The 15644-nt window shown below is 44.3% G+C and overlaps 1 protein-coding gene across 4 annotated transcripts in view; it reads right to left on the bottom strand.

Moving 5' to 3' along the window:
* Positions 1 to 2363: 2363 nt before the first annotated feature.
* GAREM1 (GRB2 associated regulator of MAPK1 subtype 1) overlaps positions 2364 to 15644 on the bottom strand; it is a 205157-nt gene continuing 191876 nt past the window's right edge. For 3 of the 4 annotated variants that reach the window (XM_060170716.1, XM_060170719.1, XM_060170718.1), the window contains exons 5-6: positions 5364 to 5530; positions 2364 to 3980 (exon numbers count right to left, since the gene is read on the bottom strand). In XM_060170716.1, coding sequence (XP_060026699.1) covers positions 3083 to 3980; positions 5364 to 5530 — 1065 coding nt within the window. In that variant the 3' untranslated portion in view covers positions 2364 to 3082. The remainder of the gene's footprint in view (positions 3981 to 5363; positions 5531 to 15644) is intronic. The other variant, XM_060170717.1, reaches the window with a different exon arrangement.

Genomic DNA, 15644 nt, shown 5'->3' with positions numbered 1-15644 from the left:
TGTTTCAGTGCCCCGTCCCAACATGAATCAGGCCCACGTTTTACATTTTAGCTGCTTGGTTTGGTTTATTGCTGTATTTCTTAAGGGGGTCACGATGGTTTTGGCCATGCATTTAAGGAATCCAAGAAAGAGTGCCGTTTGGACACTCTCCCCAAGCACAGGGGTCAGTGCACAGATTGCAGGGAACCTGCCAGAAGATGTCCTCAGTCTTGACCTGGTTGGTTAGAAAAGGTTCTGCATGTGGGGATCTCTGTACACTGCTTTTCACTGCAAAAATCGCAGCTCAGAAGGGAAGGGCTGTTTCCTTCCTACCCCTGTTCTGCATTCCTTGTCTTGATTCTCTCTGGCTATGCGTGCCTTGTCTAGTAAGGGCGCCATGTGGCTTTACAGATACCAGAAGATACTTACTACCAATTAAAAAAAAAAAATCCAATCAGTAGAAAAGAACACTAGTCAGTGGGAGTCAGAGATACTTGCTGCCTCCAATGCTTTCCAAGTTTCAATGGTCTTGTAGTTTTTCTTTTATACCCCGTTGATAGAGGCTGCCATTTCTTCCTTCTGTGGGTTCTTGAGGGACAGGGCACACTTAACTCTCCATCCATCCAACTGCCAGGAGAGCTCATGTCTCTCTTGCACGTACCCAGTCTCAACAACTGTGGTTTTAAACATAAACCTTATGAGTTCCAAGAGGGCAGGAACTGTGTCTTTTTATCAGCCTGTCAAGTCATACTAGCATAGTGCCCGGCACACAGATGATGCTGTGAATTTTGAGTATGTGAATGAAAGGCCATAGTCCCTGCCCTCAAGGAGTCTCTATGTTGCCCTCGATATAAACTCAACGTACATATGCCAAGACGAAAAACAAAAAGGACTTTGTGTCGAGGTTTTGCAAAAGAAAAAAAAAAAACAAAAAGAAAAAAAGATAAAAGGAATCAGTTGTTTATGTGGGGCAACTGTCATAGTAAACTCAAACCCACTCATTCCTCCCTCTTGAACTGAGAAAAGCATACAAGCACTAAGGACTCACGAACGGATTCAGCAGGGTTTTGCCAAAGAAAACTTGCAACGTTTCAACATCATCCTTTGTTTTTATTTTAAGGGAAAGTTCTGAGAGGTTAACTTTACCTAGGGAGTTGCCCCTCACACAGAAGGATGCTTTCTCAACATGAAAGTCATGGAGGGACCGCATGTTATCTGAGTGCAGTACTAGAAGCTTCTATATAAACTTGTCAGTTACTTTTGAAGAGATGCTACAGTTTGATAGATTCTACAGGGTACTCTTTTATGGGGCACTTTTAACCTAGAGTATTTGCATTTTGGGAGACATGTTGGAGGGAAAATCCTTTTTAAAAAAAAAAAGAGATTTAAGATGGAAAATGAGAAAAGGTATCAATTCACCCCAATTCTAAACAATGAGATGGATTAAAAATATCTTGAATGCCAAGAAATGAAGCCATATATTGAACAGGTCTGCAAAACTAGACTGGTGGGTCTTGTCTTTCCATTTGTGTATTTATTCTGATGAGCAAGAAGAGTGGATAATAACATACAAGCCAGTCCTGCAAGTCACACTGACACCTGGGTGGCTGTCTGCCCATCTCGAATGTGGGGACAGACTCTGGGGGAGACAGGGCTAGGGACGATATGCTGCTCGGAGAACAAAAACTTTTCTAAGATTTATATTCCTTCAAAAAGTCAAGAATTATGTTGATGCCATTATATTTTGGAGTATTTATTCACGTTTGGCAAAAACTGTCAGACTGGGTCCTGGGATTGTTGGAATGAAAGTACGGTAATCATGTATTTTCTTTGGAAGAGAGGAAAGATTTCTGAACTAAACAAGTACTCTTATTGATACTTTAAAAAATGATGCAACAGATGTAGCACATATCAAAGCAGAGGATGGTATGTCTGATTTCTGAGCTCTCCTAAAGCACAAAGCATGTTGAGAACACCTGACACGCTCTGAGAAATGCTCTCCAGACCCCTCATCACCACATACCAGGAGAATAAGACCCTCACACCCGAGAAGAATTATCACTCGACAGAAATGGTCATTTCCCCAGACACTGATCAGCACGGGAGTATTCTATGTAAAACCCAGCCTGTAATAGGTTTAAAATCAAACTTAATTCTTCAATACAGACTCTCTACTGATTTGTTCCAAGTTTTCTGTGATGGAGCCTGATAAGACTGAGCTTATCAGGGACAGGGTAAGCTGACTAAGCTTCGAGGGACAGGGTTCTGAGAATCTTTGGAATCATTCTGTCCCATTTCCTAAGAGAGTCGACTTAATTAACGGCCCCAAACTTCAATGGATATTTGAAAGTGAACAGATGTTATCTAAAAGATCAGACTCATACTGATGTTTAAAACATACATTTGTATTGTGTAAATATACATATACGTATATATTCTGGTCTTCTTTATCTCTGCTCAGTAAAATTAGCAGCAGTTACAGATAAATTATTGTGGTCATGATTTATTATTTCTAAGGACATCATAGATCCTCTCTACTAGCACATGACTTTTGTAAAATGCCTTTTGATAGAAAGATCCCCACCAAGCACATAACACTGCAGTGTCATTTCGTATCACTAACATTTTCAGGCACAAGAGTAAAACAATTAGCACTGAGCAATCCGAACGACAGAGCACAGAATAAATTGTCTAAAGTTGATTCTCCCAAAGGAGGGAATTGTTCAAAGGTGTTTTTTTTTTTTTTTTTAAAGATTCTTATGTCTTTCAGCTTTGGCTATTTTGTAAATAAATATCACAACTTCTCGCATAAACCTACTTGGGTAACAGTTATTTCTCTGAGCATGCCTTTTGTCTTTTAGCAGCTGTTGAGTGTTGAGTGATGTACAAGGCACACCTCTAAGTGTTCTGTACAGCATTTTTATTGATGTACAAAATAGCCTGTTCACCATTCAAAATCATAATCTGCATAGTAAGAGTTTTCTCTTATCCCTATTTACAGAGAAAGTTTTTAGTGCAAAAAAAATGTGAAACTGTGTCCCAGCCCTCCCCTTCTAGAACACACATTTATCTGTTTTGTTCAATGCTACCTGGGGTTATTTGGCTATATTTTGGGCCTCCAGCCGTTAATGAATTGCAGGATTTTCTTCACCTGCAGTTTGCTCAGTTTGAAATCCTCGGAGAGGATTTCTTCCGTGAGCTGAACAAGCAAGTTTCCGTCAATCTTTTCGGTCACAAAGAATGCTATGACGTCCTCGGACAACCCTATGAACCGCAGGGACTTGGACACTTCCTCTATGGAGAGTCCCGACAGGTCGGCAGGTGGCTGCCACGGGGACCCGTCACCACAGGAGCGGGGGGCCAGCTGGAGGTGGAGGGGTGACGAGAAGGGGTAAGACATGGAGAAGATGTCCTGCGTGCCCTTCTGAACAAAGTACGGGTCCTCGGAGAGGTCCGGCGACCCAGACTCGGGGGCTTCCTCAGCACCATCGATTTGCAGAGGCAAAGGTAGGGTGTCGAGGGCGGCTTTCTCTTCCACTGGCCTCGGGGCCCTGGGAGGCAAGGCGGGGCATGAGATGCTCTGCTTGGTGGGGGCTGCAGTCAGGGTCTTCCCGCCCGTGCTCTCCAGAGAGTAGCTGGCCGACTTGGGACACCCCGGGGCACTACCGCCGGGCTCCGTGGGCCCGGGCCCGGGTGGGCTGGCCGCCAGCTCGTGGCCTTCGAGGTCGAAGGCTGCCGGGCAGTTTCTCTTGGGCGTGCCCGGCGTCTTCTGTCGGGGGTAACTGTAACTCCTGCTCGGATCCAGCAGGAAGTCGCTCCTGGTCTGGGTCTCTGACACTCCCGAATAATGATTAGGCCATGAGAGCCTGGAGGACAGAGCTTCAGCAGTGGGACTGCCAAACGGGGACTTGGGGTCCATGGAATCTGCTTTCACTCGGTTACACGGGTAGCAGGAAACGGGAGCGCTTTCAGGAGGACTCGTGTCACTTTTAGTAATGCTGCTTAAAAACCAAACACAGAGAGAGAGAGAGAGAGAGATGAGTGGAAAAAAAAGAAAAGTAAAACATCCAGCCTATCCTTATCCCATTGATGTCACTTCTGAGTAGAAAAATGTGGTTAGGCAACAAATATTATATTTCTTATCGTAAAGTACCTGCTTCACCTCACTGGGCTTTTTTTTTTTTTAAAAGAATCTTTAAATTACTAAAATACATCAGTAACTATGGATATGAAGATACTGATTTAATATGCTATAGCAGAGATGGCAAATATATAATTTTTTTAACAAGAAAATCATTGTTAGTGGGTGCCTGGATCTTTGTGATGAGAAAAATCTTTAGCCTTGTTTGGGCTTATCACCAACAGGTGCTGTGATTGATTAGTGATGTCTGCAGTGGGCAAGGGTGGAGTGAGAGAGCAGTAAATGAGTGTCTCATGCTTGTCATTCTTGGGCTACAGTGACAGGACTACATCACCACCACTGATGACCTTACATCCATCCAAGAGTCTGAGGCTGGAAGAAATGTTTCGAATAAAATCCTTATTCTTGCCTTGGTTTCCGCACAATTGAGTAACATCACCATAAAGATTTAAATGTCCAGGGAACAAAAAAGTACCTGCCAAGGAGAGCTACTTTAACCTGTCACATGTGATCACACTCAGCTCTGGGGCCCTATCTTAAGAGTGACAGTGAAACCAGAGTGTGCTCAGAGGTGGGTGATGGGGGGACAGCAGGTGGGACCGAGGCTGCCTCTTGGAGGAGACTTACATCTTGGCTGACCTCATGGTTTCACAGCCTGATCAAGAGAGGTCGGGTGGACCTACATTTGTTTCTTTAGACCTAAGAAACAGTTGAAGGTTACATGGAGATAGATTTCAACTGCATATAATGAAAGATCTCTAAAAAAAGTTATTGGCATGTGCCAACCATGGAATGAGCTGCAGTGCAAAAGAATGAGCTCACGGCACTGGGAGGATCCAGATGGAATGTAAGACTGCTTTACAGTGATGGTCAGGGACTCTAGCACTGGGTGGAATTCAGAGTAGACGGCCGACAGGACCCCTGCCATTCCGGGTCCTCCTCGAGGGTGCTGTCTGCGTGTGTTGAAGTCAAAGCGGAGACAAGTAGATGCCAGCCTTAACCACTGAACCCCTCACAGACTCAGCATCTTCCTAGGTCACTGGCTCTTCCATCCTAGCTCAGAACCAACAGGGCCCCATCATGCTCATCCAGTTAAAAAAAAAATTTTTTTTTTCTTTTTTTAAAAGAAAACTTCCTCTCCTACCACCCTGCCCAGGGGATGGCTCCTTGACACGGTTCTCAAGGATCGGGGACCTGGTTGATGAGGGAACCATGTGGAAGTGGGCCCTGGCATAGGACTTACATGTCGTGCAGCCCTGAAGAATAGTAGGATAAGGTGGGGCTGGGAGAGCGAGTCTGCTGGCGCGCCGGCTTGGCTGTGCGAGGAGGGACCGAGGGGCTGGTGGACTGAGGCTTTGCGCTGCGGGGCGGGACAGGCGGGGCGTTCAGGAGCCGGCATTCTTCCCTGACCTGGCGCAGAAGAGAACACGTGGGGTTAGCGACACGCGGACTACGCACAGGGCCAGCTCCCTCCCGGAGGGCCCAGTGGCTGCTCTTCTTACGTGACACCAGCAGGGGTGGAAGAAAGGGAGAGCAGACCTGAGCAAACAAGGACTGTGGGAAACAGGAGGCTGCCAGAGATGGAGCGATTTTGAAAGAAACGGTTTGGCAGGTGCTGCAGAAATGTAGCAAGTAATGGGAAGGACAGCATGGTAAAGAGCCGGTGATACACGAGGACACAGGAAACAGGAGTAGGACGAAAATAAGGGCGTTAAGTGATCACGATATGAATGAAGGATTCCATTCTCCTAGCGAGTTGTATTTCTTCACTGTTCAAACTGAATTCGATTTGCTACAAACCTTAGGGAACAGTGGACCTTGTCTAGTGTAAAGGCTCCTTCTGAGGTTACAGTCGGGGCTTCTCACAGGTAACTGTGCACATGAATCCCCTGGGGATCTTGTTTCATGCACATTCTGACTCAGTAGACCAAGAGTGGGGCCTGAGACTCTGCATCTCAGGCTCTGCCCCTCAAGCTCCCAGGTGATGCGGACGCTGCTGGACCACGGACCACACTCTGAGAAACAAGGCGGCAGATGGCGTAACGAAGCAGCTCTCCAAGTCCGAAAAATACCGCCTCCCTCACCCTCCTTCATCTTCACACCGGAGAGGGAGGCAGGTGACCTGTGCCATCCCTTGCCTGCCTTCGCCCCAGCTTGTTGCCGGCCTTCAGAATACGGTTCTTTTTAACGAGGCAGATATTTTTATGTACTTCTCTGTGTCAGACAGCAGGGGGCAGTTTACACCTGGTTCAGCTAGTCTACCCTTAACTACCTAGGTAAAAACAGAGCCAATTCTGACTTTGTAAAAAAAAAACCCACCACCACCCTTGCTTGCTTTTAGGCTGTGTTCCCACCCATTTTTTTTCACCTTTGCCTTCGATTCCTCTGTCCCAGGGGCTCTGGGTAATGAAGACAATGAAACGGAGCTCCTGTTAGCTTTGGTTTGGAGTTTGCTTAAGACCAAATGAAATGGGCTCACGTTACACTGCATCGTCTACCACCTACGCTGCACCCCGGCCCTCTAACTGGCTTCCGAGGCCTGATTCACTTGCTGGAGAAAACCAGATGTTAAAAAAGTCATGTGACCCCGGGGAGACCAGGAAAACCTCAATTCTAAGCGAAACAGAAGCCATGTAAAGTCTCAGCCGTTGCATTTCTCCCTGGGTCTGGGAATCACTGCTCCCACCCGGAGGGCCCACCACCCTGGTTGTTGGGACCCACTGCATACAGTTTTTCTTCTGCAGCAGCCCTTTAGGCTAAAACAGAATATTGAGAGCAGCAGATTCTCTTCTCCAACAGCTGCGGGCGTTCTCTTTCTGAGCTTTTCAAAAGGTGGTGGTGGAGAAGGAAATGAGGTTTGGATAAGGAAGAGGGAGGCTTGCTTGTGAGCTGGCCCAGGGGGACTCTTGCCTCACTTTGGGGTCTTCTTAAGAAGTTGGGAACCAACTAGGACACTGAAAAGTTCTGGCTGGATCACTCCGCTCCCTGGCTTTTGGGAGCATACACTGGTTACAAAATAAGTAAGATATTGTGTCATCTTCCTTCTGTCTTGTCAGCGAATTGTATGGTAGCCAACTGTGTTTTTCTTTCTTAGGGAATGTCTTTAGAATCTGGGATGGATGGGTGCGGCTTTTATAGATGTGCTTGGTTCTGTCTACGCTTAGAATAACAGGAATCATGGAAAACGAAGGAAGATAAGGAGTCCGTCGGTTAACTTTTCCATTTTAAAAATAAACAATCGCTTCTCAACATGGGATTAGAGAGAAGCATCAGGAAAACAGGGTTAAGGCTGAATTTGATTTAGAAATTTCTAAATTTTGGAATTAGTCATTAAATACATTTCATTAGGGACCACTTACCTAGATGTCAATTATGATATGCTGAGAGGTCGACTACACTGTGCATTTTAATTGAGTATCATCAGCTGACCTAGGTCTCGGAACACAGAAAAGCAGCCACTTGTAGTTGACTCTGATCTCTGGGAAGTCCTCTCTTCTCTTCTTATAACCCCAGACTCTCAAGGTTCCTGACATCTGGTTCTGCCCCCTCCTTCCATAACTGGACAGTCCTAAAGAGCTTCCCCATAGGTTTCCCGGTGACAGGAGGGGACGGGGGAGGCAGCAGTAAAAAGAAGCATTTGTAGGTCACAGGGCCCGGTGAGGTGAGCTCAGCTGACCGGAACGTTTCCAGCTACACTCCAAACAGCATTTGAAATATGGAAAGCTTCTGAAATGGCCACATGACTCCTGAAAGGAGTCGTGTGTGTGTGTGTGTGTGTGTGTGTGTATGTGTGTCAGTGAGAAGATACTAACATGAGACCAAAGAAAGATTTCTTCCCTTGTCATGAGGGGGCAGTTTGGGTGTAATCGTGTGACTTCCATGGGAAAGAACTAGGCTTATTTGAAACCCATTTTGGAGAAAAGGTAGTTAAAAACAAAACAAAACCCGACTTCAATGGGACCCCGTCATGTGTGTGTGTGTGTGTGTGTGTGTGTGTGTGTGTATGTGTGTGATGGTGTCAGTGAGAAGATACTAACATGAGACCAAAGAAAGATTTCTTCCCTTGTCATGAGGGGGCAGTTTGGGTGTAATTGTGTGACTTCAATGGGAAAGAACTAGGCTTATTTGAAACCCATTTTGGAGAAAAGGTAGTTAAAAACAAAACAAAACCCGACTTCAATGGGACCCCATCGGCGACAGGAATTCAGCTGTAACACTGTGGAGGAACAAAACTAGTGCGTGCTACCCTGGGCAGCTGCGGGAGGGCGGCCCTCGCGGGGTGAGCACGGGTGATGGCCCTGTAGACGCGCCTCCCCGTGTTACTTTTAACTTGTGGCTGCAGATGTGGACGCTCAAGTGAAGTCATACTGCAGCATTTTATGGGAAAACTATATATGCTTTGGGGGAATGTATATGTTTTGGGGTTCAGATGTGATACACCCACACACTGTGAGGGTTTACTGTGCCACCTTACTTTCTATCTCGTACCTCCTTTTAACAGTAATTATTCGACTTCTCTTTGCTTCTTGATTTGGTTCATCATGGGACATTTATATCCAAGAGAAAGGTAGCTGTGGCTTGAAATGAATTTTATCTGACAATAAAAGGCAATTTATAAGACCAGATGGCCAATCACCCTGTTTCCAGTTTTTCCTCATATTCAATTTCACGTTTAAGTGCTACATTTTCAGCACATTCCTTCTCAAAGTCTCAGCATGTGGCTTTCATCTTGTTACTTCCCATCTCCAGTGGCCCCCCTTGACTACTGGATAAAGTCCAGCTTCTCCTGTCTCCCACTGAGGCCTGCTGCAGTCTTTCTAGTGATTTCTCCTCGCTAGAGGAAATTATCCCATTTGATTCCATCTTTCTAGTTATTTCCCTCACTACTCCTCTATATGAATACATGGGTCCATCCAGTGGGGCAGATTCCGTGTCACCTAAACACACCCTGTGCTTTCCTGCCTCTCGCTCTGCTTTAGTTCTTACTGCCCATCCCCTCCTGTCACTTCCTAAGGCCCAGCTCTAACTGTTACAGGCGTGGTTTGGGACCATCACAAGTAGCCACCAGTACTTGTCGTTGCTTCTGAACTCTGCCAACAGACTGTGCATATTCACTTACTTCCCATGTATATTCAATAAGCCCGAAAGTGGGAATGGTAGGGACCGTCGTCATTGTTCTTACTGCTCTGTGGATGGCAGAGTTTGGGGATTTGTCACCTCTAGCACAAATATGGTACACAGAATGCCAGGTGGAGGTTACTGGATGTCACAAAACAAATACAACAAGGCACTTCTATTTTCAAACTTATACCAGAAGAATGGCTTTTATATTTTAATGTGGAGACTGTTATTGATAAGTCATCTGGGCCCCACGGTAACTCTTTTGTCTTCATATTGGTGCCGATCTAGGGGAAGAGAGGTACCAGCAGACCTGGCCCCTATGGCCGCCACCAACTCTGCCACCGCCACACTGGACGTGGCGTCAGAGTGAAAATGACGGTATTTCTAAATGAGGATGTCATAGAACACACCGTGCCCGACACACCGTGCCTGACGGACTAGAGCCCTTCTCGGCCCTTCAGTGCAGCATGTAAGACTGAACTTCAAGGAGCAGTGCAGGGCGAGGGTGAGGTACTTGGATTCTCAGGAATAAACCCGGAACGCTGGTGCTAAGGGAGGGGATGGCGTTCTGTCTGAGGCAGGTGTTTCTACCCATCGCGGATCATGGGTGACTTTTGCCTACTGGTAGGTAACTTCTGGTGATGAGTAGCTTGAGTGTTTACAGCCAAGCTCCTGGCACCTACTGGTTATGACAGGGTCAATGACCACAACATGGATTCAGGGAGAGCAGACTCCCACCCGTACGTACCCAGAGCCTGGCTTCACAAGCATTTCTCTGGTCTAAAGCCTTTCTTATAAGTGGTTTTACTTCCAGCACAATCCTCTCATCCTTGCCTCTCCACAACAAGTCTTCCCTTTTCTAAAGAAATGCTCAATGATTCAGTCTTATCAGAGATAAGATACCGGCTACCCAGGAGTAAGACACCTCTCCCCAGTGTTCAAGCAGCAGACTGTGAACCCAGAGCTAAACAGAAAGCTAATTTATTGCGAGGTGGAATTGGGGAGTTCTGCTCTTTCTAGAACCATCACTTCTCTTTAGTCTACGAGGCATATTCTCAGGGAGGCATATTTACGTGACTGCCATCTAACACACAACATTTACTAGTGGGGTTTGAAGTAAGCTGTGGAAGGTGTCCGTCCTGAGGGCTAATGGCCGGGATCACAGGCACCATCTACTGCCCCTAAAAGTCCGAAGAACATTGTGTCGCTTTCCCTTTTCCTACAAGTGACATTAATTCCATTTACTATTGACTTGTTCAATTATATGCTGAGTGCCCATCACACGCTCACTGAGCTGGTGCTAAGTAAAGCAGACAAGAACGAGTAGCCCCTGGAATTAGCTGGGAGGGAGGCAGGGAGACCAACACACGACGGAGATAAAAGTCGGTCCTGTAATAATAGAAGGTGGAATGAAGGTCCGTGGGAGCACCATGAAAGCTTCAGGAGGGCGGGGGAAGAACAAACTCACAGGAAATTATACTGAGAAAGTCTGGAGGAGGAAGGAATTGTGAGTGTACAAAAGGTACAAGGGCAGGAATAAACCACCAGAGCGATGCCCTGGACGGGGGGCTTAGAAGGCGAGACGAATCCTGATGCCACTTATCAGACAGACACTTAGAAGGAAGAACAGAGCTTGGGAGAAACCAAGGGGTTCAGTGTGGAAAAGAGTCGAGCTCAGTGTTCTACTGATAGAATCTGAAGTCCTGGTGGCACTGAGATCCCAGATGAGAAGGGAAGAGGGCTGAACCCCTAAGGGGCCAGTAGAGGAGGAGACCAAGGGGGAGAAACGCAAGGGACCGCATCTCACCGCTCACGGCACAGAACAGTCCCCAGTGGTTTCAAGGAAGCAGATGGTGGGGAGGGCGGCTCAGGAGAGGGATGGTATGAAGACGGAACGACGGCAGGAAGTCAGGGCAGGTCGGGAAGATGTGTGACGGTTAGGAGGTCACTGGGGATCTTAGTGAATGAAGCTTGAGTTGAGTGAGGGGACCAGAGGCAGATTCCAGGGAGTCAAAGCCAGAACAGGAGGTGAGGGTGGAGTGAGTGAGGACAGACCACTCTTTTCAAGAAGGAAGGAAGGGGCTGGGAAGGAAGGGGGAGACAGCTATTAGAAAGCGATAGTGGATTGAATGAGGCATGGCTTTTTTCTTTTTAACTTGGAAGAAACCTGAAAACGTGCCTGGGTAGGTACATGCACGCGTGTAACCTGGAGGTTAAGTGCACATTGACTTCTGGGACGGAGAGGAGAACACATTTCCCCACTGCTCTCTGCCTTCACCATGCCAGCACTGGCCACGTAAAACCAGAAAAATAATCAATGGCAGCTTATTATCTAACAGTGAAAGCAAAGATGGACACACCCAATAAAATAAATGGCTTTGGAAAGCTTCGTGTTACTATATGAAGGTGGTTGACAAAGTCAAAACCCAACTCCAACCTGTGGTCAGAATCTCGTGCGTCATGGAATGGGGCTATTTATTTTCTGAATACTCTCCAGAAAGTGTAACTTGATTTCTCGACTCCTGGAATAGGTATTTAAGCATCCCTTCCCCTCCCCACTCCTCACAGCTATAAGTCTGTTTAGTTGGGAGGAAACTGAGCCCGGGGTGAAGGACCAATAACTTGTGAAAAATGGAAAACAAGGTCTTCTCCCTAAATAGCCACATGTTAAAGATAACGCGTGAGAATTTATTACAAACACAAAGCTCATTATTGCATGGCTGGAAACAGGGTTAAATGTAAATGTTTAGAAGACAAAAATTCACACATTACATACAACTGGAGTATTTCATACACGTATGAACTACTTTCTTCTGTGACATTATCTTTCCCTGACACTTCCTAGGGATTAAAAGAATACAACAAACAAAAGACACACAACGTGCTTATGAAACTGCACAGTGTAGGAATGGGGCCTCTTTGGTATGATGATGTTTCTTGGAAAGTCTTAGTTTCTCAGAACTCCCTACTCGTCTTCTATGGAAGAAATGACACTTTCACACCCCTTCACTAACTGGACCAAAGAGACAGCTTAGGAAAACAGAAAATTTACTATGCAATGTTCTTTGCTGAACTTTTTTTGGGGAAAAAAAATACCAATTTCATAGCAGCAATTATTCAACTTTTAAATACAAGGCAACGGACCTGGAGACACTTGCCGACGAGGCCTCACATTTCCTTGTCTACAGTCTAAAATCTGCCACCACATACCTGTGGGTGAAAATCTCGGCTCAAAGACCACACTGCTTGGAACTGTGGGCAGTCACTAACGGGCTTCGGCCATCCTTAGGCGGACTAAGGATCATGTTGTTTCTATGTTGACACTAATTCAGAAAACACACACACTATAGGGGAGCTTGATCTAAAACTGGACTCACCTTTACCATGAGTTTTCTTCTCTAAAAAGCTGACTTCGGGATAATGTCAGTGTTGCAAAGAAAGGAGTTTTGTAACCATGCTTCCCTGAACTTTGTAACTTTGCCTTCACTGCATGCCCTCTGCCCTGTATTTTACATTTCTTCCCACACTCCCTCTCCCAGATAACAAAATCATTACAGCCTTAAGAAATCTTATTTATAAAGAGGCTTTTATACAAAGAGTTCACAACCCTGTCACATACCCATCAGGGGTATTTTCAGCCAAACAGAAATTAAAGTTTTACAATGACAACATGGCAATAAATGAACATCTATCTGATGAATTACGCCAGGGCAGATGTGATTTACAGTTGAAATCCTGATTCTCAGATGTGTGTGTTTCTTTTTCCTGTTGTGTATGCGGATGATAAGGACCTAAGGCAGGCCTGGGTCTGCAATGGCCTCCAACCTCCAGGCCTCAGGCAAGGGAGTCAAGGCAGAGGGCACAGCAGGCCGCTACTGGGAAACAAGAAGGGCACGCAGTTCTGAAAAGAATACTTGTTTAAGTTCCAGGGTGCTTCCCTGGACTCCAAAGAAAGACTATGCCATTGGGGCAGAGAATAAAGACCTTTTCTGAGAAAGGAGTATAATGCATGATAGATATATTTAAATAGTATATAACTTTCCCATTAATGTGATTTTGTGCAAATGGTAAACCCAAGAGTGCAGATATGAAACAAGGGCTATCCCATAGAATATTACAATGACTTTATTAACATTCTAATCATTGAGACTTTCGGCAGACACAGGAGAAAATTTCTTGGCCTAGAAGGTTTCATTTAAAAATAAATAACCTACACAAAACCAAAGGCAGTTAGTTTCAAAATTACCAAAACACAATAATAATTCAGTCCTTATTTCAATTAACAAATGGGAAATGTAGGTATGGCTTGCTTACAGAGTACTCCTCAAAAGCTGTAATTAAAATTAATTAAATGTCAAATGCCTTAGGAGACCGCATTAATTAGTGGAATCCTGAGTGAATCCTTTCGTAGAGCAATTATTTTGAAAAGTAAATAATCACTTGCAGATTAATCTTTTTATTACCTAAATTTGACTATTAATACCCAAGGTTTATTTAAGAAAATCTCTCCTTTAGTGCCTTCTCTATTTATTTTAGCTTTAATTTATATCACTTAAAAAATTTTTTGACTGGAATGTAGATATACTATACCTATTTTAGATAGAGTAGTGTGTGCATGTTAATCCCAAGCTCTGAATTTATCCCTCCCCCCTTGTCTTCTCTAATACTAATAGTCAGTAGAAGAAAGCCCAAAGACAAAATAAAAATTCAGAGTAGAATCAATTCTTTTTTTTAAAATTTATTTTATTGAAGTATAGTTGATTTATAATGTTGTGTTAATTTCTGCTGGGTAGCAAAGTGATTCAGTTATACATATATGCACACATTCTTTTTCATATTCTTTTCCATTATGGTTATCTCAGGATATTGAATATAGATCCCTGTGCGTACAGTAGGACTTTGTTGTTTATTCTATACATAATATTTTGCATCTGCTAATCCGAAACTCTCAATCTGTCTCTCCCTCCCCCTCCCTCCCCCTTGGAAACCACAAGTCTGTTCTCTGTCTGTGAGTCTGCTTCTGTTTTGTAGATAAGTTCATCTGTGTCATATTTTAGATTCCACATATAAGTGATATCGTATGGTATTTGTCTTTCTCTTTCTGTCTTACTTCACTTAGTATGATCATCTCTAGGTCCATCCATGTTGCTGCAAATGGCATTATTTCATTTTTTTCTTTTTAATAACTGAGTAGTATTCCATTGTATATACGCACCACATCTTTTTTTATCCATTCATCTGACAATGGACGTTTAGGTTGTCTCCGTGTCCTGGCTATTGTGAACAGTGCTGCTATGAACATAGGGGGACATGTATCTTTTTGAATTATAGCTTTGTCTGGATATATGCCCCGGAGTGGGATTACTGGATCATATGGCAACTCTATTTTTAGTTTTTTGAGGAACCTCCATATTGTTTTCCATAGTGGCTGCACCAATTTACATTCCCACCAACAATGCAGGAGGGCTCCCTTTTCTCCACACCCTTCCAGCATTTGTTGTTTGTAGATTTTTTAATGATGGCCATTCTGATGAGTGTGAGGTGATACCTCATTGTAGTTTTGATTTGCATTTCTCTAATAATTAGCGATCTTGAGCATCTTTTCATGTGCCTGTTGGCCATCTGTATGTCTTCTTTGGAGAAATGTCTACTTAGGTCTTCAGCCCATTTTTCAATTGGGTTGTTCGCTTTTTTGTTGTTGAGTTGTATGAGCCGTTTGTATATTTTGAAAATTAAGCTCTTGTCAGTCACATCATGTGCAAATAGTTTCTCCCAGTCTGTAGAATGTCTTTTCGTTTTACAGTTTCTCTTGTAAAAAAGCTTGTAAATGTGATTAGGTCCCACTTGTTTATTTTAATAGCTTTATTTCTACTGCCTTGGGAGACTGACCTAAGAAAACATTGGTACGATTTATGTCAGATAACGTTTTGCCTATGTTCTCTCCTAGGAGTTTTATGGTGTCATGTCTTATATTTAAGTCTTTAAGCTATTTTGAGTTTATTTTCATGTATGGTGTGAGGGTGTGTTCTAACTTCATTGATTTACATGTGACTGTTCAACTTTCCCAACACCACATGCTGAAGAGACTTTTTTTCCCCATGTTATATTCTTGCCTCCTTTGTCAAAGATTGACTGTAGGGGTGTGGGTTTAATTCTGGGCTCTCTATTCTGTTCCATTGATCCATATGCTGTTTTTGTGCCAATACCACACTGTTTTGATTACTGTAGCTTTGTAGTATTGTCTGAAGTCTGGGAGGGTTATGCCTTCAACTTTGTTTTTTTCCCTCAGGATTTCTTTGGCGATTCTGGGTCTTTTGTGATTCCATATAAATTTTAAGATTATTTGTTCTAGTTCTGTGGAAAATGTCATGGGTAATTTGATAGGGATATCCATTACATGGGT

This window comes from Lagenorhynchus albirostris, chromosome 14, assembly GCF_949774975.1.
Source record: "Lagenorhynchus albirostris chromosome 14, mLagAlb1.1, whole genome shotgun sequence".
NCBI classification, from domain to species: Eukaryota; Metazoa; Chordata; class Mammalia; order Artiodactyla; family Delphinidae; genus Lagenorhynchus; species Lagenorhynchus albirostris.
Note: the sequence above shows the minus strand (reverse complement) of the source record. Positions and strands in the feature narration are given on the sequence as shown.